This window comes from Aethalodelphis obliquidens, unplaced genomic scaffold (genome assembly GCF_003676395.1).
Source record: "Aethalodelphis obliquidens isolate GAN/ISIS:26980383/991018 unplaced genomic scaffold, ASM367639v1 scaffold59, whole genome shotgun sequence".
Taxonomy (NCBI): Eukaryota; Metazoa; Chordata; class Mammalia; order Artiodactyla; family Delphinidae; genus Aethalodelphis; species Aethalodelphis obliquidens.
Window position 1 is genome coordinate 9,923,272 of NW_020838003.1, and position 23,572 is coordinate 9,946,843.

The 23,572-nt window shown below is 41.2% G+C and overlaps 2 protein-coding genes and 1 long non-coding RNA gene across 10 annotated transcripts in view; 1 reads left to right on the forward strand and 2 right to left on the reverse strand.

Moving 5' to 3' along the window:
• Positions 1–6,363: 6,363 nt before the first annotated feature.
• On the reverse strand, positions 6,364–18,526 carry LOC113609845 (uncharacterized). The gene is made up of 2 exons (XR_003428841.1): positions 17,564–18,526; positions 6,364–7,445 (listed from the first exon to the last, which is right to left on the reverse strand). It is a non-coding gene; the product is annotated as an uncharacterized LOC113609845 (long non-coding RNA).
• HNRNPDL (heterogeneous nuclear ribonucleoprotein D like) lies at positions 9,531–15,306 on the reverse strand. Of its 7 annotated transcripts, XR_003428838.1 has the most exons (9): positions 14,177–15,298; positions 13,216–13,384; positions 12,955–13,116; positions 12,334–12,465; positions 12,073–12,187; positions 11,377–11,547; positions 10,946–11,038; positions 10,469–10,573; positions 9,531–9,791 (listed from the first exon to the last, which is right to left on the reverse strand). XR_003428838.1 is itself a non-coding variant. In XM_027087494.1 (8 exons), the coding sequence occupies exons 1-7, from the start codon at positions 14,617–14,619 to the stop codon at positions 10,968–10,970; spliced, it is 1,263 nt and encodes a 420-aa protein (XP_026943295.1). In that variant the 5' UTR covers positions 14,620–15,298; the 3' UTR covers positions 9,531–9,791; positions 10,946–10,967. The 7 variants fall into 7 exon arrangements, 5 of the variants coding, with proteins under 5 accessions (XP_026943295.1, XP_026943294.1, XP_026943297.1 ...); XR_003428837.1 differs by having other exon boundaries at positions 10,469–11,038; XM_027087494.1 differs by lacking the exon at positions 10,469–10,573.
• ENOPH1 (enolase-phosphatase 1) overlaps positions 15,519–23,572 on the forward strand; it is a 35,603-nt gene continuing 27,549 nt past the window's right edge. Inside the window, exon 1 of one of the 2 annotated variants that reach the window (XM_027087497.1) lies at positions 15,519–15,844. In XM_027087497.1, the coding sequence (XP_026943298.1) occupies positions 15,761–15,844 (84 nt within the window). In that variant the 5' untranslated portion in view covers positions 15,519–15,760. The remainder of the gene's footprint in view (positions 15,845–23,572) is intronic. The other variant, XM_027087498.1, reaches the window with a different exon arrangement.

Sequence of the window (23,572 nt, forward strand, 5' to 3'; positions counted from 1 at the left end):
TCTCCATAGTGCCTGTATCAATTCACATTCTCACCAACAGTGCAAGAGGGTTCCCTTTTCTCCATACCCTCTCCAGCATTTATTGTTTGTAGATTTTTTTGTTGATGGCCATTCTGACTGGTGTAAGGTGATACTTCAGTGTAGTCTTGATTTGCATTTCTCTAGTAATTAGTGATGTTGAGCATCTTTTCATATTACTTGTGATTGGTCTGTTTATATTTTCTAATTCTTCCTCATTCAGTCTTGGAAAGTTGTATCTTTCTAAGAATCTGTCCATTTCTTCCAGGTTGTCTATTTTATTGGCATATGATTGCTTGTAGTATTCTCTTATGATCCTTTATATTGCTGCAATGTCAATTGTAATTTCTCCTTTTTCATTTATAATTTTATTGATTTGAATCCTCTCCCTTTTTTCTTGATGAGTCTGGCTAAAGGTTTATCAATTTTGTTTATCTTCTCAAAGAACCAACTTTTAGTTTTATTGCTCTTTGCTATTGTTTTCTTCATTTCTATTTCATTTATTTCTGCTCTCCTCTTTATGATTTCTTTCCTTCTACTAACTTTTTTGTTTTTTGTTCTTCTTTCTCTAGTTGCTTTAGGTGTAAGGTTAAATTGTTCATTTGAGATTTTTCTTGTTTCTTGAGGGGAGATAGAATTGCTATAAACTTCCCTCTTAGAACTGCTTTTGCTACATCCCGTTAGGTTTTGGGTTGTCATGTTTTCGTTGTTATTTGTTCCTATGTATTTTTAAAATTTCCTCTTTGATTTCTTCAGTGATCTCTTGGTTATTTAGTAGCATATTGTTTAGCCTCCATGTGTTTTTGTATTTTTCCTGTAATTGACTCCTAATCTCATATCATTGTGGTTGGAAAATACGCTGGATACAATTTCAATTTTCTTAAATTTTCCAAGGCTTGATTTGTGACCCAAGATGTGATTTATCCTGGAGAATGTTCTGTGTGCACTTGAGAAGAAAATGTATTCTGCTGCTTTTGGGCAGAATGTCTTATGAATATCAATTAAATCTATCTGGTTTATTGTGTCATTTAGAGCTTGTGTTTCTTTATTTTATGTCTGGATGATCTGTCCATTGGTGTAAGTGGGGTGTTAAAGTCCCCCCACTATTATTATGTTACTGTTGATTTCCCCTTTTATGGCTGTTAGCATTTGCTTAATGTTTTGAGGTGCTCCTATGTTGGGTGCATAAATATTTATAATTGTTGTATCTTCTTCTTGGATTGATCCCTTGATCATTATGTAGTGTCCTTCCTTATCTCTTATAACAGTATTTTTATTTTTTTTATTAATTTTTTTTTGCAGTATGCGGGCCTCTCACTGTTGTGGCCTCTCCCGTTGCGGAGCACAGGCTCTGGACGTGCAGGCTCAGTGGCCATGGCTCATGGGCCCAGCTGCTCCACAGCATGTGGGATCTTCCCGGACCGGGGCATGAACCCGTGTCCCCTGCATCGGCAGGCGGACTCTCAACTGCTGCTCCACCAGGGAAGCCCAACAGTCTTTGTTTTAAAGTTTATTTTATCAGATATGAGTATTGCTACTCCAGCTTTCTTTTGATTTCCATTTGCGTGGTATATCTTTTCCCATCCCCTCACTTTCAGTCTGTATATGTCCCTAGGTCTGAAATGGGTCTCTTGTAGACAGCACATATACGGGTCTTGCTTTTGTATCCATTTATCCAGTCTTTTGGTTGGAGCATTTAATCTATTTACATTCAAGGTAATTATCAATATGTATGTTTCTATTACCATTTTCTCAATTGTTTTGGGTTTGTTTTTGTGGGTCTTTTTCCTCTCTTGTGTTTCCCGCCTAGAGAAGTTCCTTTAGCATTTGCTGTAAAGCTGGTTTGGTGGAGCTGAATTCTTAGCTTTTGCCTGTCAGTAAAGCTTTTGATTTCTCCATTGAATCTGAATGAGATCCTTGCTGGGTAAAGTAATCTTGGTTGTAGGTTTTTCCCTTTCATCACTTTAAATATACCATGCCATTCCCTTCTGGCCTGCAGAGTTTCTGCTGAAAAATCAGCTGTTAACCTTATGGGGATTCTTTTGTATGTTATTTGTTGCTTTTCCCTTGCTGCTTTTAACATTTTTTCTTTGAATTTAATTTTTGTTAGTTTGATTAACGTGTGTCTTGGTGTGTTTCTCCTTGGGTTTATCCTGCCTGGGACTCTCTGCGCTTCCTGGACTTGGGTGGCTATTTTCTTTCCCATGTTAGGGAAGTTCTCAACTATAATCTCTTCAACTATTTTCTCAGACCTTTTCTCTTTCTCTTCTTCTTCTGGGACCCCTATATTTCGAATGTTGGTGTGTTTAATGTTGTCCCAGAAATCTCTGAGCCTGTCCTGTCAGTTCTTTTCATTCTGTCTTCTTTATTCTGCTCCTCAGCAGTTATTCCCACCATTCTGTCTTCCAGCTCACTTACCTGTTCTTCTGCCTCAGTTATTCGGCTATTGATTCCTTCTAGTGTGTTCTTCATTTCAGTTATTGTTTTGTTCATCACTGTTTGTTTGTTCTTTAGTTCTTCTGGGTCTTTGTTAAACATTCCTTGTATTTTCTCAATCCTTGCCTCCATTCTATTTCTGAGATTTTGGATCATCTTTACTATCATTACTCTGAATTCTTTTTTAGGTAGGTTTCCTATTTCCTCCTCATTTGTTTGGTCTTGCAGGTTTTTACCTTGCCCTTCTGTCTGTAATGTATTTTTTTGTCATCTCATTTGTTTTGATGGGTGGGGCTGTGTTCCTGTCTTACTGGCTGTTTGGCCTGAGGCATCCAGTACTGGAGTTTACAGGCACTTGGGTACAGCTGGGTCTTGGTGCTGAGATGAGGACCTTGGGAGACCTCACTCCATTTGATATTCCCTGGGGTCTGAGGTTCTGTTAGTCCAGTGGTTTGGACTCAGTGCTCCCACCACAGGAGCTCAGGCCTGACCCCCAGCCTGGGAACCAAGGTCCTGCAAGCCATGCGGTGTAGAAAAAAAAAAAAAAAAAATGAGAGCATAACAATAACAAAGAATAAAAAATAAAACTAGAAAAATAAAAAATATATTAGAAAAAAATAAAAATACGAATGAAATGACAAGGCAAAACAGAACCACTACAGAAAAAAAAAAAAAAAAAGGCCAGAAGAAGCCTTGGGGGTGGGGCCTAGGCGCAGGACCCTCATGGCCAGAAAAGGCCTTGTGGGGTTGGGGTCATGGCTTAGGCTCAGCCTAGACAGTGGGGGCCCCAGAGAGTGGAGGTAGAGGCCTGGGACCCCAGCAGGCTTGCCGGACCCAAGCAGTCAGGGGAGATGCTAGCTGCGTTCCCCTCTGATCCCCCAATCCCCCAGAGGTCTCTCTCTGTCCCCACTGATCCCTGCACCATGGGTGGGCTCCCCCTCTGGTCATGGAACCCCTCTCCTTCCCCAGCCACCCCTCACGGGTGCCAGTCCCCTGCTCCCTCCACTTTCTCTCCCCCCTCCTTCCCTGCCACGTCCTACCTGGTTGTGTGGGTACTTTTCCTGTCCCTTTAGGGGTCCGACGTCCCCCACCAGAGCCTGGGAGTTGCCCTAGTTGTGTCAAGAATTTAGAATATTACATAAACGTAGTTGGTAAAGCAGTTGCAGAGTTTGAGGGGTTGACTCCAATTCTGAAAGAAGTTCTACTGAGCAGGGTAAAGTGCCGTCAAACAGCCTTGCATGCTACAGAGAAATCCTTCATGAAAGACAGACCTCCTTGGTGTCTTATTCAAGAGACTGCCTCAGCCACCCACCTTCAGCAACCACCACCCTGATCAGTCAGCAGCATCAACATCCGGGTAAGACCCCCACTGGCAAAAAGATTATGACTCACTAAAGGCTCAGATGATGGTTAGCATTATTTAGCAATAAAGTATTTTTAAATTAAGGTGTATACATTGTTTTTTTAGACATAACACTATTGCACACTTAATAGACTACAGTTATAGTGTAAGCATAACCTATATGTACCAGGAAACAAAAACAATTTGTGTGACTCACCGTATTGCTTTATTGCGATCGTCTGGAACTTTACCTGCAATATTTTTAAAGTATATGTATGCCTGTATGGCCTGTATGCCTTTTATCTTATTAGGTATATATGTACACCTGAATACTCTTACACTATATGTAGGACTGCACTAATGCATGGAAATGTAAATATGTAATGCAAATTTAAAAAACAGGGCATGATCTTAGCAGTGATTTATCGAGTAATTCTGAAAACCTTTGACATCTTCATGTAATGCTTTTTTTACTTTCTTACGCAATAAATGCAGTTAATCAACTGTGACCGTTGTTCTTAATCAAGTTATACTAAGAGTCTGCATACCTTTCCCAGGAGAATTGTCAAGAGAGCAGTAGTTAATGCCTGTATATTTCCTGGTTAAGAGTGTCTGCTTGATTTTTTCTACTAAAGGCAGAGAGAGAAATTTGCTCCTTGGTCTTTAATGAAGAGAAGAATGATTTTATTTCACCAAGTGGCAAATATTTAACACCAGTAGAATTTTAAAAGATTCACGTTCAAGAAAATACAAAACCAAAACCCTACAATTGTAGTACCATGAATCTTGGCTATGGGTTGGTGAAAAATCCCTGTACCTGCCACCAACACCAAGACCCTTCTCTCCTGGGGTCTGGGATACGTGGGAAAAACAAACATAAACAAAAAAACCAAACTCCACAATCAGTGAATTGGTAATGGAATGTTATGTCTGAATTTGTTATTGTCTTGGATGGAGAATCAAGGGAAAATAAAAACCCTTTTGCCACGTCTATATCTTGGTGTTCTAAAGCATCATGTTAATAGCAATTAAAATAACTTTAATTAAATGAAAAAGGGAAGAAAACTTCCTGGCGGTCCAGTAGTTAGGACTCCTCGCTTTCACTGCAGAGGGCCCCGGTTCAATCCCTGGTGGTCGGGGAATTAAGATCCCACAAGCTGGGCGAGTGGTGACGATAGGTCAAAGTGGAGATATTCTTAGTTATGACAGGCTCTAAGTCCTATTTTTACATGGATTGTAACTAAAGAATAAATACATGAAAAAATAAGACATATTTTGAATGAGATCAAAGGTGTAATTTGGGGGTCTCTTTATTTCTGAAGTCATTCAAATGCATAATTAAAAAATTATAATTATATCCATAAAAATATTTTAAAAATCACTTTTTTCCAGATTATGAAAGTAACACACACTCAAAAATGCCTTTTGTTTGTCCTTATCTCCAAATGATGTGCTAGGTATAGTTCTAAACTCCTAGGAAGAAGTAATAAAAATTCTTGGACTTTTTTTCTGTATTTTGTCTGATAGAAATCACACATTAAAAAAAATCTGTACAAGCTAATGAAAATATTGTTTCTTAGATTTTAACTGGCATTATTAAGTTGATGGTACAACGCTGATTGTCACTGTAGACGTTCTGATTGACAGCTTTATGCCTTTGATTAATAGAAATGTCACTACATAATGAGAGCAATATATGTGACATGTACAGCCATTCAAAACATACAGTTTATGGGGAGAAAATACCTAGTGTTTCTTGGTAGTGAAAAATATTGGAAGTACCCTAAAATATTTTAGTCCTCACTGTCACACCCTCCCTTCACCCTTCTGCCTGTATGGTGGTCTAAAGAACTTTTATGTCCCATACGTCTCATTGTTCAAGGGTAACCAAAGTAATCACTCAATTCCATAGGACAGGGACTTCCCTGGTGGTCCAGTGGCGGAGACTCCACACTCCCAATGCAGGTGGCCCGGGTTCCATCCCTGGTCAGGGAACTAGATCTCACATGCCGCAACTAAAAGATCCTGCAAGCTGCAACTGAAACAAAGAAACCTGCATGCTGCAACTAAGACCCGGCACAGCCAAATAAATAAAATAAATACCATAGAAAAGCTCTCTCATGAGAATGAATAGTTGCTTCAGATTATCTAGGCTCCAGTTTCATCAGAGGAACAAGAATGAATCAATTGTTTTAAAAAATACTTATTTGGTTGCACTGGGTCTTAGCTGTGGCAGGCGGACTCCTCAGTTGTGGCAGGCATGTGGGATCCAGTTCAGGGACTGAACCCGGGCCCCCTGCATTGGGAACTCGGTCTTAACCACTGCACCACCAGGGAAGTCCCAAGAATGAATGAATTATAATCAAACGCTACTTTCCTACAAAAGACTTCAGCACTCACAAATGAGACTGCTGACCAATCTTAATGCTTAGAGATCCCTCCCAGAAGTGGCAAACACTGAATCTAGTCCTCAGAGATGCTTGATAGACTCCAAAATGTAATGAGTTACTTTCAATTAGCCAACTTCCTCAATTTGAAAAATCAGGGGATTAATTATGGTTTTCCATAAGTCCTTTTATGGGGTTGGCCCTTCCTATCTCATCAATAAAACAATCACCCTGTATTTGTTCACCAGCCAGCACACAAACTTCTGAGAACATTTGAAGAAACTTCCTTTGGGTAACCACATCAATGATAGCAAATTCAATAAATTTTGGAAATTCCCTGACAGTCCAGTGGTTAAGACTTGGTGCTTCTTACTGCTGTGGGGCCCGGTTTGATTCTTGGTGGGGGAACTAAGATCCTACAAACTGCATGGTGTGACCTAAATGAATGAATTCTAGTCAATCTGTCACCGTAAGAGCCAACTTCGAGTCTTTTTAAAACTAGATAGCTTTCAAAGTAGTTTATCATTTCCTTGAGACATTTATATATAGCCATGATTTTTTTTGTCTTAAGAAAACTCATTTTAGTCAGATTCTCAAAAGGAGATAAGCATTGGAACAGTATGAGAAAACCTGTCTGCAGTACAGTGCTTCTCACATATTTATAACACATGCTAGTCTTTGATAAAGCAAACTCTTAAGCATTGTTACTTGAAATTTTTAGATTTTAAGTAACAAATCAGACTGTTGAATATCCCTTCCCCAATCACACTGAGATCATGATATACCTCCTCAAATGGGGGTACTCCTCTTGAATAAGTAGACCAAAGAATAAGGTCAGGAATTAAACTGCCACTTAAAGCAACAATCTTTAGGATGTTCAGCATTACCCTCTAATCCATAGAATACCACTGTATTCTTTCTTACAGTTTATAAAACACAGTGGTTAAGTCAAAGTTTCCACTTTTTTCTATTCAACCCAAACTCACTGAAATCCCACATCTGACTATTTCAAGACAAATATAAAACCTCAACCAATCCTAAAGGAACAGCCTACATTTTTATGGCAATACACTTTTGAATGACTTTACATGAAAACAAAGTTGTATTGCTTTTGCTCAGAAAGTTGAGACCACAGTAGATGGCAATTCTATTAAGTTGGAAAGTTTGAGAGAGATTTTTACAGAATGACATTTTCTGACTTCGCTTAACACTAGGAGCAATTCAAATGGCAGAAACGCGCGCGCGCACACACACACACACACCTGTAACTAAAAATTGCAGTTTATATAAAATTACATTTAAAAGTGCAATTATAATTGCAGTGTCCTTGAATCACCTTTTTCATCAGTGAAACATAGTATCCTGTGGTGGATATCCTATCAAATACTTGCAACCTATAGCAATTAATTTCTCAGGTTTTTTTGTATTGAAATTTGTAAGATTAGCAAAGGGTCCAGTTACTGTCACCATTATGAAAAAGATGCATGGAAGAGAATGAAATAAATGCTCTGCTCATCCATGTTAGTATCCCAATGACAGTTTAACTCTTAAATCCCTAATCTTGTAAATGTAGCCATCAGACTACAGAATACTAACATGTTAATCAACAAAACTGCTAATTAGGTTTCTTTCAGGGTAAGTAGCAACACATAGAACTTGCTCAAAACAACTCAGGAAGCATATTTAAGAATATACAAGTTAATTATGTTTGTCATAGGTACTTCAGTTTTTCTAAAAGACCTCAATAATCTCTAGATGTATTTCTTCAAAGTCATATATATCAAGACTTGACTGAAGAGTTTGGATTTTGTTTAAAAAGCCTTTATTCATTTTTGATCAGGGAAAGGACAATCTCAATGTCAACTTGTCACCTAATCATAAATTTGAACTTACAGGATTCACTGCCCTAAAGACACTGCACCTACTGACTTTGACAAGATAACTTAAAATGAAAATCTCCTTTCTGTTCCCTAAGGTTGCATGTTGAACAAATCAAACAATCCCTTGCAACAGCCAACATTGGTACTTGGCCTAGGTGTACGGTCAAATAGCGAAACAGGAGCAAAAGGCCAAAAGCATTGTAACTTGATAGCCCAGCAAGTACAAACATCATCAGAACAAAGAAAGTTGCAGGCACCAAATAAAACAAGGCAGGTTCATTAGCATAAAAAAATTTACACTTGGTTGAAGGTGAGGTCAACTATTCCACATAGAACTTGTATGCCAATCCTAATGGCTAACATGGAACCACAGAAACAAAAACAAAAACCTTAAATTCAATAACTACACTGAATGTAAAATTCAAAACTTGAGTTTACCCAGGACATCCTCCAAAATCTACAGCTAAAACTTTTAATGCACCAGAAGATCTGTTGTAATGACATGACTTGGTCACACTTAGATTTGCATTTACATAAGATTTAAGGGATACCTTTCCCCACTATTCCTTTTACGTTTGAATATGGATATGCTTAACTATTCAGCTCATGCACTAACTGCGCTAAAAATGATGAAACTTACTACCATGATTTTTTCTAAGAACTCACACCACGTAACAGTTAACACCCAATACAGCTTCCTAAAAATGCCCCAACAGAAAACATTTTGTTCAGTTTGGTGCTTGCTGTGACATAATACCAACAGAATAGTATACAATTAATTTAGTTACTCATCCACTACGTCATATATTTTAATCTAACTTTTGTTCAAATTTTAGTAACTTCATACCTATTTGCCAAAATCCTTGTGTTAAATGTAACTACATCTGATATTCTTAAACTGTGGCTCCTATAACACAGTTCAAGTGTTTTTTCCCCCTGGGTATATTTAGACAGTTTAATCAAGAAAACAAAGTTATGGTATTATGATTAGCCAAAGCTCTTTCTAGCAGACCACTGAATACAGCAAGTCGTAACAAATGCCTTTCCAGAGACAAGAGCAAAGCAAAATATTTTCTATTCACAAAAGGAGCTACCAGCATGCTTTGTGCCATTAAAAAGTTACTTTTCAAAATATAACCAGAAGATTTATGGTCTACTAGAAAGCTTCCACTCATCACAACACTATAACTACGCCACAGAAACTTTCATGACAAAGTCTCCAGATACACAAAGAGAAAACAACATTACTTAAAGGTATGTGGAAGCCTCAGTTAACAGGGAAATGAAGCCTTAGAACACAGAATACATCTAACAAAAAGAGAACAGAGTAGACACTGTAGCTGGCTATTTGTAAAGGACCACAGTTTCTCCCTATGGATCAACACTCCCTACAAAATAAACTGTGCCTTAATTATTGCTTATTTAAAATTACACTTTTACAGGGCTATTTAGTACCTGACGCAGAAAAACAATCACATAAGGAAGCATTTATTTGAGGTTTAACATGAAATCATACAAATAAAATTTGTATAAACACAAATCCACGTCGAGTCATAACACAGATAGCAAAAGACAAAGTAAAAACAAAAACTAACTGGCGGCTATATACAGTTGGACACAGTTGTGTCTTGTACACTAGAAAGTCTTTTACAAAATAATCATCTTAGATCAACAGAAGACCAATCTTCAATGTCGTCCTGCAAGATGGGTTACTTTAGCAATCTCTCCCTAAAAACAAAAACAAAATGGCAATTAGATTTGTGCAACTCTGACAAGCTTTCAAAGGTCCACTTTCATGAATTGTTTTAAGTTCTCACTTTATTCTTTTCTTCAATAATTAAAGATCACATGCAAATTCATTGGCAAAACGCAGTTCGGGTAATTAATAAATTTACCCTGAAGTTCCCAAATGATATTAAAATAAATTTACTTAGAAAATCTGGGAATGCAGTCTTCCCATATTCACAGGTTGAACTGTGCTAGGTTCAAGGTCTACTAGAAACATCTCTAGTAAGCCACGTACAATGCTATTACAAACATGGATTTCTAATAGGCTTGTATTACAAGAAAACAAATTTCTGTGTGCATATGATCTTTAATTTATATCCCAGATTTTAAAGTTCTTGTTTTGGTTTGTAGATTTCACTATTAGCTATAAAAAGAAAAAGCAAGCATTAAATCTTAAATGAACACTTAAAATGAGGCTCCACAATTGAAATACAACACTAAACAGAAGACCAAAATGATTAAGCTGTAAAAAGGCATTTATGTACTTTAACTCCTGTAAAAAACCATTTAAGTTAAGTTTAGACACTTAATCTTCAAAAAGATTAAAAAAGAAGCCAAAGTCTGAAGTTTTCCACTTTAATCTTTACGCTGGTACATGAAGTTGGAAGAGACCATACCACAGGACAGCGTTTTCTGGTGTATGCCTTGCGCTCTGCCCGCAACGTGCGACCCCCAGAGATAGACGTGGTCAGGGTGACACACGGCCTGCAATGAAGTTCCCGCTGGCGGGTACAAACAAGGTATAATGTCAGAGTTAGAAGACAACATTCCTGTTTTCCTTAAGTTGTACCCATTTCAGTACTTTACCTGTTAATAGTTCTAAAAAAGTTTAATTATTCCTCTAGACCACCTGGTACACAAAGCAAACAGAAAAACTCTTAAGTTTTTCTGTAATACTAAAGAAAGTGAGATAAAACTTTAAAGTTAAAGATCTATAGACACTTTAGGCAAAACAGGTTCATAAAGCAAGTAAAAAATTAACAATTTAGTAAAAACAGGCTACATGATATTTTGTTTTCACTTATTTTTCATTTGTCTATTGATCTTTAAATTAAATTAGAATTTCCACTGGTGTCTTGAACTCTTATACACACCTGTTTTCTCCAACGTCCCCTTTTAGTATGGCTGGTAATTATTTTGGTGATTGCCACCCCCTCGAGATGCCTTGCCATAAGTGCTCTGTTGGCCTATTTTGAAAAAACAAAAGATTATGCTTAGCTTTTAATGAAATGGTTTCACTGTATATTTAAAAAACTATTAAATATGCAAAATCCTCCATGGCAATTAAAATAACCAGATATTTTAAAAGTCATTATAAACTAGTCACATATCACATTCTAGAATGTTTGTAATGACTGAAGTCTATCAGTATAAGCTCCCTGACTATTAAATGTCTCAAAAATTTAACTCCAAACACTTCAAGAAATAGAAAACACCCACACACACAGAGTCTCAGAATGGGATTGTACTTTAAACACCGAATTTTAGTACCATTGGTTTATGAAATTAAGTTAAATATTCTTACCACTGTAGTCTGTATATCCCTGTCCATATCCATAGTTCCCATAGTTATACCCAGTATAATCATAGCCGCCATAGCCACTATAGTTTTGATCACCACCATAGGCACTATTGTAATTTCCATATCCTTGATCATAATAGTTATTAAATCCTTGGTTCCAGTTTTGGCCCTGACCTGAAACAATGCACAATGATTGTTAGGAAACAACTTCTGACCCCCAATCCTAACATAAAATGATGCGTTCCTGTCCCTCACTCTGCAAATCTTAAAAAGGCAGAATGGATACCTATATTGCTAACTGACCAAGAAAGTATTATTACAGTTGGCATAAAAAAGGGGGCAGAAAGTCCAATTGTGCCAGTATCAGGCTTCCGAAATTCAATGAAAAATCAGGACAAAAGAGAAGACAGAGTGTTTATCTTTAAAACAAGGACTCCTGCCCTAGAAAACCTATCAGGCCAAAGTGTTCCATGTAATCTTAATTACGTTTAATGGTGTTATTTTCCCATCAGTAATGACACTGTCAGAGTGGCCATTGTTTGAAAAGGTGAAACCAGTAAATACAAAAGCCCACCCACTAAGCTGAGCAGTTTCCATGTTGTAACAGTTTAAATTTGGCTTCACTTTCCTATGGGCTTATTCATATTCCGCAGTTTATAGCTTACAGCATTGAGTCATTGCCCAGGAATTAAGTCTCACCTCGGCCACGACCCCTAGTACCACCTCGTCCACCAGGTGCAGCACCTCTTCCTCCTTTTTGTTGTTGCTGTTGCTGCCTATATACCTCTTTGGGTTGTGCAACTTTGATTTCACACTAAAAACAAAATTTAAAAAGCAAACAGAATTATTACCAATATTCTAATGTCAAGCCATTGTTTTTCTTCTCAAAACAGGATGAGAAATTTCACTTTAAGAAAAGAAAAGGATATTGTTCATTTACTATAATCAAAATGGCTTTACCTTCCCAGAACCAATTTGATGATATCTGCTTTCTAACAATTTCTTTACTGGCTCTTCGTCTGTATATGTAATAAAACAAAATCCTCTTCTTTCATTTGTTTTTGTATCCATGGGAAGTTCAATATTTTCAATCTGAAATCAAGATACACACTCAAGGTCACCCACTAATGGTAAAAAGCTACCAAGATGTTTTAGAATGCCACAAGTCCTTTTCAAGCTTCAACATAACATGTCATTCTAACGAAATAACTTCTGTATAAACCACCGCTTTATTATCCACATGAAACTAGAGTGATCTGTTTCATCTATGGAGCATTGAAAAGGGAGAGTAAAACCTTATTTAATACCATTTCTTACTCCACAGATGCCACTAGTTAATAAATCCAAACCCTAACCACACCAAAGCATCCTTCTTTTTGCTGAATTAGTTTCCATTAGACACTAGTTTCCATTATAACACAGCAAGCACTGATTAAGGTACGGTGACTGGAAGGGACTTGAGCAATAATTTAATCCCACCCTCATCCAACATTGAGTTTGCTCTGTAAGAACTGGATCAGGGATAAACATTATATAAACATATCAAATGAAAATACACGTAAACGTAAAAGCAGAGCGCACCTCTCCAAAGGCTCCAAAATATTCTTTAATTTGTTCTTCTGAAGTATCTGGGCTCAATCCACCCACAAAAACCTTTTTAGGGGGTTCCTTCCCTTTTAAAGCTTTGGCTCTTTTAGGGTCTATCAATTTGCCATCCAGCTTGTGTTCTTTCATTTCCAAAACCTAAAAGACAGATTTATTTAATCTGACAACATACAAGCAACCCTCTGAACAATTTGCAAGAAACACACAAAAGCACCACAATGCGAAACATGTTCCTACCTTATCAACACTAGCAGCATCTTTGAAAAGCACAAATCCAAATCCTCTTGATCTTCCAGTGACTGGATCTGTTTTAATTGTGCAGTCTACAACTTCCCCAAATCGAGACAAATATTCAGTCAGATCTTTCTTGCTTGTATCCCAGCTCAAGCCTCCAATAAACATTTTACTAGAAATAAAAGTTGTTTTTTAAGGTTAGCAGCAACTACAACGATTACTTAAATTCTGAAATTACGTTTATGAAATAAAAGTATAAAATAAGCATGGGGAAATACATCCTGATGTACAAATAATTTAACCCGTTTACAGACACACACGAAGACCACAAAGATCCCCAAGTTCCTCACTTATTCAAAACGGTGGACACCTTGCTCTCCTCACTGCACAATGCCAAGTTTAAACGAGGCCAACAATACATGGTAAAGATTGTTCCCGACTAGAAAATCCAACTTTCTATACTGATCCCACACAACTTAGGCTCACCGTCTTCCTCAACTATCAAGCCAACGTTCCACCTAAAAGAACTCATCATCAGACGTACTGGGAATCTGGGTACCAGTCGCCTACAGGTTCCCAAACCAGAAGTTCCCTAAATCCTCCCCCTGAAAACTGCGCGGAACCGTAACACAGACACAATGAAGAGGCGGCTGCAGCTGCAGCATGGGGCACAGCACGGCCGGCCCCTCCCCCTCGGGCCCCACGCGCGCCTGCGCACTCGGGACACAAACGCCGCCGCCCTCCGCCTCCAACCCCTCTGCCCTTCCCCCACCTCCCGCGGGCCTCTCGAGTCACCGCCCCACCTCCGTTTCCTACTTTCCTGTTCCCTCCAACCTAGTGAGGCCCAACGGGCACGCGGGGAATCGACTTGGGGAAAGAACAGGGGCAGCACGCGGCCCCCGAGGGACGAAGGGGTGCATGCGGAGCGCTGGGGGAGGGGGGAAAGAGGAGAAGCGTGCGGTACCCGTCATCCTGCTGATTCTTGCTCGCGTTGATCTTAGATCCCTCTGCAAATTCCTCTATGTTGCTGTACTCGTTCATGTCTTCCATAGCGGCTGAGTTATCGGCCGGGAGGCGCTGGCGTGCAATCCGTGTCGCGGCAGCAGCGGCGGCAGAACGTTGTATGGAGCTGGATTTAAAATGGCGGCGGAAGAGATCCGGGCGCCGCCTGCGCCCTCCCTTTATAGCCGCCCCACCCGCCAATCGGGAGGGCTGCTGGGCGGTGACGTGGCGCTGGGCCCGGCGCGCCCCCTGCCGGGCGGAGCTGGGAGCGAGCGAAGGGAGGAGTGGGGCGAGCTGCCGCGGCGCCCTCGGCCGCCAATGGGAGAGGCTGCGGGAGGCTAAAGTAGCGGGAGCGGAGGGGAACAATGGCGGCGGCACATGGGAAAGCCGGGGCGGGACCTCCATCGCGGCCCTTCCGCTGAGGAACGAGGTCGCAGGTGAAGGGACGCGGGCTTGGGAAAAGAGCGTCAGAAGAGAAAAACGAAGGGGCGAAAAGTCCTGGGTCAAAAATCCCGAGCAGCGTCACAGCCCCTCTTGCCTTGAGAGCCTTTGTCTCTGGCGTCCGGTCCAGCCCACTCCCAGCAAAGAGCCGTCAACCCCGCCTTTTTCCGCCCTCGGTCCCCCAGTGCGGAGCTGCTGCTATCGATTGGTACCGGGGCCGCGCTGCTCCGGAAAAAGGCGGACTGCGCCCAGCGCCGGTGGCTGAGGCGGCGAGCGCGCCCTGCCGTCCGCCGCGCGCACGCGTGTTTTGTCCTCGAGCTGGCTGGAAGCAGCCGAACAGGAAGCGGGCGCGCGTTGGCCCCTCCGGACAGCGGCGCGGCGCGGGGGCCTCTTCCGCTGCAGCTACAGGCGCGCGGGCCGAGGGGGCGCGGCGGGCCTCCCTAGCCGCTCGGCCAGAACCGAGGCCAACGCAGTCAGGCTGACCGGGATGCAAACGGCCTCTTTCGCTGGCTGACGGGAGGAGGGGCGCGGGCCCAGTCGGATTACTGTAAAAATGCAAAAGCGGAGGCCGTGGGCAGGGAGGGGGCTAGGTGCCGTAGAGGGCAAGGGGCACTCACATCCCCGGCGCGCCACTCGCGGGGCTCCCGTCTGCACGTGCCCCGGGCCTCTCCCGCTCGCTCAACCAGTCTGCGGAGAGCGCGCGCCCGCGCACCGGGCTCCCGCGTTCGCTTCTTTGTTCCCGCCCACGCGAGGCCCATTTTGACTGATCGGGTTAGAGGCCCTCTAGCGGCCAATCGACGTCGGTGCCATTACCTCTCCCCGCCCCATCGGAACCTCGCGAGGACCGCCCCATTTCCCTGCCCACGTGGTCTAGGCCTCCAGGCCCGGGCAGCTTGCGAGTTCAAGGTCCCTGTGCTGCGGGTTTCTCTATTTTCAGGGGCGCCGACGTGTCCTCTCCGCCTCGTGCGTCAGGCCGCGCGCGGTTGTGCGCTCCGGGACTCTTTTCGGGGCTGTCGGAAGCCCAGCAGTTTGCTGGGCGCAGCCGGCACGGCCCTCCGCCCTCCCTACCAGTAGGCCGATTCTCGTAGTAGCAGCCGGTGGGGAAATGGTTGTGCTTTCGGTGCCTGCCGAAGTCACTGTGATCCTGTTAGATATCGAAGGTACCACAACCCCGATTGCTTTCGTGAAGGTGAGGGGCGGAAGGGAGCGGGGAAGTTACTTGTGCTTTAAAACAAAAATTTTAAACTATTGCAGACCTTGCACTAGAGACACGAGGCGTGGGAGAAACGATGTGGCTTTGCAGCGGCTCTGGGATGGGAGGAGGTAGTCTGCGGCGGATTGCGGGGATGCTTTTCCTCACCGTCTTCACCTTCCCGCGTCCCTGCCCTCGGTTATTTGCAGGTGGGAAGGGATGGAGGTGGTGGTGAAGAAGGGCCGAGGAGGGCAGGTACGCCGCAGCAAGGTGAAGCGTTGTGGGCGCCGCCCGCCGGGCAGGTGTGCGCCGCGTCGACTCGCTGGTGAGCTTCCGCCTTGTGGCGGGTTGGACCTGGCGTGGCGGCGGCCGCGATCTAGTGGTCCTTGAGGCTTCTAGTCTAGTAAAATGGGAAGGCTGAAGGATGAAGATGACTTTTCAGGTACCCCTGGTGATAGGCGGTAATGGTTGCTCTTGGCCCTTTCCCACTCCTGCTCTTAGTGGCCGAAATGCACACTGTATGTTACTGGACTAGGCTAGCAAACGTCTAGATTCCGTTCATTTTCTTCGAAAAACCATGGAAGCTTAAAGTTCTTACCAAAAGCCTTCCTCCTAGGATGTCAGTGCTAACCAACACTTGTCTATACCTAGTTCACAAACTTACAACTTTGCATTAGAGCAGGTTCCTTTCATATATATATTGTATTTGCCAGGATAAGTAAATATCAAATATTAATATAATTTTTTAAAGAATTCCTCGGGCCTAGTCTTCTCTTATTTGACTTCTAGAGGTTTAAGATAAAAGTATTCACTAGAAGTGCTTGCGTGCAGTAATAACCGAGAAAGGAGGGAAAGTACAAAGTAGGAAAAATAATAACTGCTTTCTTGTAGTTTTCAAAGATAAAAAGGATTCCTCATCTTTGTGGTTTATAGTCTACAAGTCACTATCTCCATTCTGGCTTTCTCTTGCTTGCCACTGTTATCAGGAGACCAGGGATAATGACAGGACAGGTAGTTGTTATATGGCATATGTAGCGTTCTTGGAAAGTTGATTTAGGGAGTAAGATACCTCATGCAAATCAATTTTGTAACAAAACATTATGTGTCTCTTTCACCTTTTTTACCCACTATGTCTTCTGTAAGATGACACGAGCCACTTCTTGGAATCTTTGTTTATGAAAGACTTATCCTGAGATTTTTCTGAGAATAAAAATGCCTTGATGATCTAAATAGATTTTTTTTGTTTTTGATTTGTTTCTTTGGTTTTGTTTGGCTTGCGGAATCTTAGTTCCCCGACCAGGGATCGAACCCAGGCCCCTGCAGTGGAAGTGTGGAGCCCTAACCACTGGACCGCCAGGGAATTCCCAAATAGATTTTTTTTTTGGATTTGACACCAGACTGCCAAAAAATGATTCGGGGTCTTGTTTAAAGGGTAGTTTCTTGTGCCTTGTTCTATAATCTGTTATTATTTTTATTAATATTAATCTATTACAATATAATCGTCTGTTAGTTTGTTATACATTAATTTACCAAAACCAGTGTTTCTAAAAGTATGTTCAGAAGAACATTATGTTTGTGTGGCTGTTTTTAGTAATTATGCAGAAAAGGTTTCCATTATTAAATCCACTTTGGGGGAATGTTCTATATTTATTCAACCAGGTTTCTTTATTGCACGCCTTCTCAGAGCCTTTATATCATGTACACACTTGCACACACACACACACACACACACACTGTGAGCCTTAAAGAGACTAGCATGTCACAAATTTACTTGAACCAGAAAAACTTTTACCAGAGTATCTCTATCTTTTTGAACACTTTTTAAAGAGATGCTAAGTTATATGCTTCTTGGACCTCTGAGCATGGAGCTGGGAATTGGGCGATGTTTGTTCTACTTGGGCTTTATTAGTCACATTAGGTGTGTGAACTTGTAGCCCTCCTTCCTGTGGAATGGTGTAAGGAAACATTGAGTAATGTATACCTGCAGCTTGTATACTTGACTCATCCTCAAAAACTTGGTGAGGTGTGTGTACTCTTTGCATTTTACTGATAGGAAACTAAGGCTCTGAAAAATTGAACAGTATGCCTGGGATTTGAAACCAAATTGTCTGACTCAACTCTTACTCTTTCCATTATTGCACTCGATCTCTGAAATGGGAACCACAGTGCTCGTTCCATTTTCTTTGCCTGGCCATGTGGGTGTTAAATGACACAGCTGGTATGAGAGCACTTTAATCAGTAAGAAGTACCATAAAAGTATATGGCAGCAAATTTCAATATACACCACCTCTAGGTGGTAGGTATAAGAGTGAGCCCTTGGAACAGAATAACTATAGTTGAGTCTCACTTTATCTGGGGGGTTGCTTCTACAGTCAGCGTACACTGTGAAAGTTGAGTATTTTCAAAAATTGCCCTTGAACTACCCTTAGGAAATCAGTTCTCTTTGGAGATTGATTCCGTCTTTCAGTAAGTCATATGCAGCCATTTTTCCTTCAGGGTTGAAACATATCCCTGCTTCTTCCTTTGAGTATCAGAGGAAGTTGGTTTGGGATTAGGTGATGTAGATGAAAAATATATTGTGTCAAACTTTAGCCTCACAATGAACCATTCATGCTGTAAGAGACACTGAGGAACTGAGAGACTGTCCAAGGGAACAGAACACCTTCATTGAGTAGAATGGCAGACAGATTGCCAGCTCTGGTTATGTGTTTTTTTTTTCCCTTTCTCTCTCTCTCTCTCTCTCTCTCTCTCTCTCTCTTTTTGCTGAGCACTTAGAGTTGAATGTGTATATGATGCAACTTAACTATATAAGATGACACTAACAGTGCTGGATATCTTATGGGATACCACAGAATCCTCCCAGTTTGGGTGCTCTGAGGACAGGCTGTTGCTCTATCAGGGCATGCCTTCAGCCTTTGGGCTCCGGGCAACAATAAACAATGTTTTTACTTCCTGCTATTATGTCTTATTTTCTTTGGTCAAATTTCTAGAAAGCGAAGGGTTCCTAGCTTGGATCATCTAATCAGTGTCACAACCAGCTAATTAATTTCTCATATGAATCAACTGATGCCTGGAGGGATATCTTTGTGAGGATCCTCACAATGTGTTGGGGACAGAGCAGCAATAGATGGTTCCCAGTGCATGCGAGTCCTCAAAGCCACCAGCCCACTGCAGGACGTGTGCCTCTGGAGTTTTTATTTTCTTTTCAAGCGCTAACTTTGATTCTCTACAGTGGTGATCTCCCAACATTTTTTGGTCACGTACATCATCAGCAGAATTGGAGCAGGCAGGCACTACCAATAGAATTTATTGTGTACACATATTACTGTACTATTAAGTTGTAAAGTAAATTGGAATTTAAAGATGAGATTTAAATAAGTGTAAATGAATGTTATTGTATTCACTTCCCTTCTCCCCTTGAATCATCTTGCATGCACCTCACAGAGCCACTGCTTGATCTTTGTCTGTGTGATGTAATATTCATTTTCTGACTTTGTGCATTGTATTATTCCGGTGTTTTTAGTCTGTAAGCTATGAAATAACACCATTACCAGTCCTTGGGGTTATCCTGTCAAGAACCTTCAACTATTGTTTTTGAGTTGGAGAAAATGGTGTCTTGTTTCTGAAAACGCTCTATAATTTGGTGCCTTTCCTGCCATTACATGTCAAGTTAGTACATGTAACAACAGTTGCGGCAGTTATGTTCTGTGAAGTTACCGTGAACGCCATCTTAGCAAACACTGAATCATTGCCCCTAGAGAAAATGCAGGGTTTGGTTCCTGTGAGCCTCTGGTCACAGCATATTTGTCAGCTGATCAGTACATAACCTTGTTTTATGTGTGTTTCTGTTTGCCTTATCTAATATATATCGTTGATCCATTAACATTGAACTCACTGCCAGTAGCGCTTTAGCGAAGCTTATGTAACACATGTGTTTTCTCTGTAAGGCAGCTTTCTTGCCTTTAGGAACACTAGACAGCACTTTGCTTGGGGACCATTTTAAACTGCACACTCACCAACAAAAAGCACAAAATGCGAAAAATGTGGTGCTAAGTAGACCTTGAAAAGGGTACTTGCTTAAAATATGAGAGGTGAAATAAGAAGGCAAAGCATCACATACTGGGAACATGTGCATCTGGTTTTTCACAATTTTAGCTGTTCTGCTCATGTATGTACCTGTCCTCAAAAAATTGGGAAAGTGCAGTGAGTAATGATTTTGGGGTTATAAATAAGTTTTAGTGAGTAGGAGAATTTGCAAATACAGAATCTTTAAATAATGAGGATTGGCTTCGTAGAGTAGTAGTTATAAGGATGGGCTTGGAGACTGCAAGTCTTGATTAGCATTCCGGCTCTTCCCTAAATGATCTATGGCAAGTTAGTTAATGTCTCTGAGTCTAGGTACATATTCCCTCAACTGTACTTTGGGGATATCCACCTCATAAGGCTACTGTGAACATTTAATGAATGTTTAGCCCTTGAAAAAACTTTATAAAAAGTTTTTTATATTTAAAAAATATAAAATTTATATTTATATTTCCATCACTGTAAGGTCGGATCTTAACAAACGGCACCGCGAAACAGAGGAAAGCTTCAAGTGAACTTTATTAGGGAGCGCTCCCGGGCGAGGTTCACTGGTCCGAGAGAAAGGGGCCAGAGAAGTCGCACCCGGGCGAGGGTTGGGCAAGATTTTATAGGGGAAGAAGGGAAAGGGGTGTGGTGAATCTGGGAGGGCGCAGGGTATTCCTTATTTGGTGGTCTTTTCGGGTATCCTGGGGGACCGTTAGTCCCGCCCCTCAAAAGGCGGGAAGGCTGGGCTGGTTTCAAAGTCCCCAGAACTGGGTGGTCCGGAATGTCTCCAGGGCAGTTTCTGGAACTGGGTGGTCCGGAGAATTTCGGTCTGATGCAACCTGTGAATCTGATTGTGTTCCCCTGCCTCGGGCCAGTTGGCCTTACAATCACTATTTCATCCACCATCTCAACAAATCTTGTCAGGAGTAGTGGGCAGGGGTACTAGCAGGGGCGGGGGCATGTTTTTCACTTATGCCTTAGGAAAACTTTTTGTGCTTGGAAATAAAATCTTTGTAATAATTAAGAACCTCTCATTAACTGAAAGTATGAATCTGATTAGAATATTTGTCCCTAAAATATAGTAAGTGGGTCATGGTGAGTACCCTTGCCAATGGCTCTTTGTGCTTCTCAGACTTGAATGTGTTTACAAATCATCTAGAGATCTGTCTAAAATGTAATTTCTGATTCAGAAGATCTGGAAAGGAACTTTTTTTTCATTTTTAATGACATTTATTGTTTTCTTTCTAATTTTACAAGCAATATGTGTTCATTGCAGACAATTAGAAATACATAAAAGCATAAAGTAAAAATTAACAATCACCCATAATCTCCACCCCCCCAGAGATAACCATTGTTTGCATTTTGATGCATTTCCTCCCAGTGTCTACATATTTTATTAATGGAAGTATAATTGACCTACAATATTATGTTCCAGGTGCACAACATAGTGATTAGATATTTCTATACATTACAAAATGATCACCGTGATATGTCTAGTTACCATCTGTCACCATACAAAGATATTACAATATAATTGACTATATTCCTCATGCTAAACATTTCATCCTCATTTATTTTGTAACTGGAAGTTTGTACCTCTTAATCTCCCTCACCTATTTCACTAATCCCCCAACCCCCTCCCCTCTGGCAACCACCTATTTCTTCTCTGTATCTATGACTCTGTTGTTTTGTTATGTTTGTTCATTTGTTTTTTAGATATGTGAAATCAGATGGGATTTGTCTTTCTCTGCCTGACTTACTTCATTTAGCAAAATACCCTCTAGGTCCATCCACTTCACAAATGGCAAGATTTCATTCTTTTTTATTGCTGAATAATGTGGAACAGAACTTGATGCTGAATTTCGTACAGGTTCCCAGGTGATACTATGGTCCATGGACTGAACTCTGTAGTTAGGCTTTTTTTTTTCCTCTTAATAAATCTATTTTATTTATTTATGTATTGGCTGTGTTGGGTCTTCGTTGCTGCACATGGACTTTCTCTAGTTGTGGCGAGCGGGGGCTACTCTTTGTTGCAGTGCACAGGCAGTGCAGTGCACATTGTGGTGGCTTCTCGTGGCAGAACATGGGCTCTAGGCACATGGTCTTCAGTAGTTGTGGCACATGGGCTCAGTAGTTGTGGCTCTCGGGCTCTGGAGTGCAGGCTCAGTAGTTGTGGCACACGGGCTTAGTTGCTCCGCGGCATGTGGGATCTTCCCAGACGAGGGATTGAGCCTGTGTCCACTGCATTGGCAGGCGGATTCTTAACCACTGTGCCACCAGGGAAGTCCCTGTAGTTAGGCTTTATACAAATTCGTAAGTTCTACCTGTGCCAAGGTCTGTTAGCACTCCTCTTTTCCAGTGGCTCAGAGGAGGTGATAGAGCAGCCCAAGGGTGTAGGTGAATTAGGGGAGGTCTATCATTAACAGAACCAAAACCTCTCAAAAGTCAAGTAAATTGATAAAGGAGAGCAAGATGATGAAATAAACTGGTAGACAACAAACCATTAAGCAAGTGGCCACTTCCCCAGCTTTTGCAAGTTGTCTTCCAGAAATTGAACTGTAAAAACAACTTTCTTAATAATAGAAATAGAAAGGAGTTATGTGTACTTATAGGGAAGCAAGATAATAGGCCTGAAAATTCCGACAGATCTCCAAAATTCCTCTGCGGCTCCCTCTTCTCCCTCACTACCACCATCTTATGTCATTTTCTAGATAATTTGTTAGTAGAAACATTTCACTGAATGTCTGTACAACAGGGACCTGAAGAATAAGGCTCTAAGTGTCCTGGCAGATGGGCAGGTGAGTAGTGCCTTGCTTTAACCTGCTGTATTAGTTCCTGTGGCTGCTGTAACTAATTGCCATAAGTTTAGTGGTTTAAAACAGTACAGATTTATCATCTTACAGTTCTGGAGGGTCACAACTCTGAAATAGGTCTCAGTGAGCTAAAAGGAAGATGTTGGCGTGGTGTGTCCCTTCTGGAGACTAGGGGAAAACTCTTCCTTGCTTTTCCAGCTTCTAGAGGCTACCCACATTCCCTGGTTCTTGGGCCCTTCCTCTGTCTTTAAAGCCAGCAGAGTAGTATCTTCAGATCGGTCCTTCACTCTCTGACTTTGACACTCCTACTTCCCTCTTTCACTTGCAAGGATTTTGATTATATCAGGCCCAACCAGATAATCCAGGGTAATCTCCCCATCCTGAGATCCTTAATTTAAATCATGTCTTTAAAAACAGCCCCTTTTGCTGAGTAAAGTAACATAATTATAGGTTTTGGGGATTAGGAACATGTACATTTGAGGGTAGGGGGCAGTTTCCTCTCTGCCACACTTGGCTAGCACCAACATTTCTGACTAATAGATCCCTTTACAGGTTTTTGGCTACATCAGAGTTCGGCTTTATAGTAGCTCCAGTTTTGTCTTGAAATTTATTATTTATGGTACTGGATAGTATCTATAAATTTTTTTAAAAATTGACAGTTTTTTTTTTTTTTTTTAAAGATTGTGTTTCTCTTAAGGATTGTGGTGGTGTGGAGGTTGGTAAAGACAGTGTTTAAGGGACTGGAGTTTTACCTTAAAGAAAAAGATATTTGGCAAGGTTCGAACAAGACTAAGGGAAAAGAAGAGATCACAAACTGAACGTTCTGTGTTAGAAAATATGAATT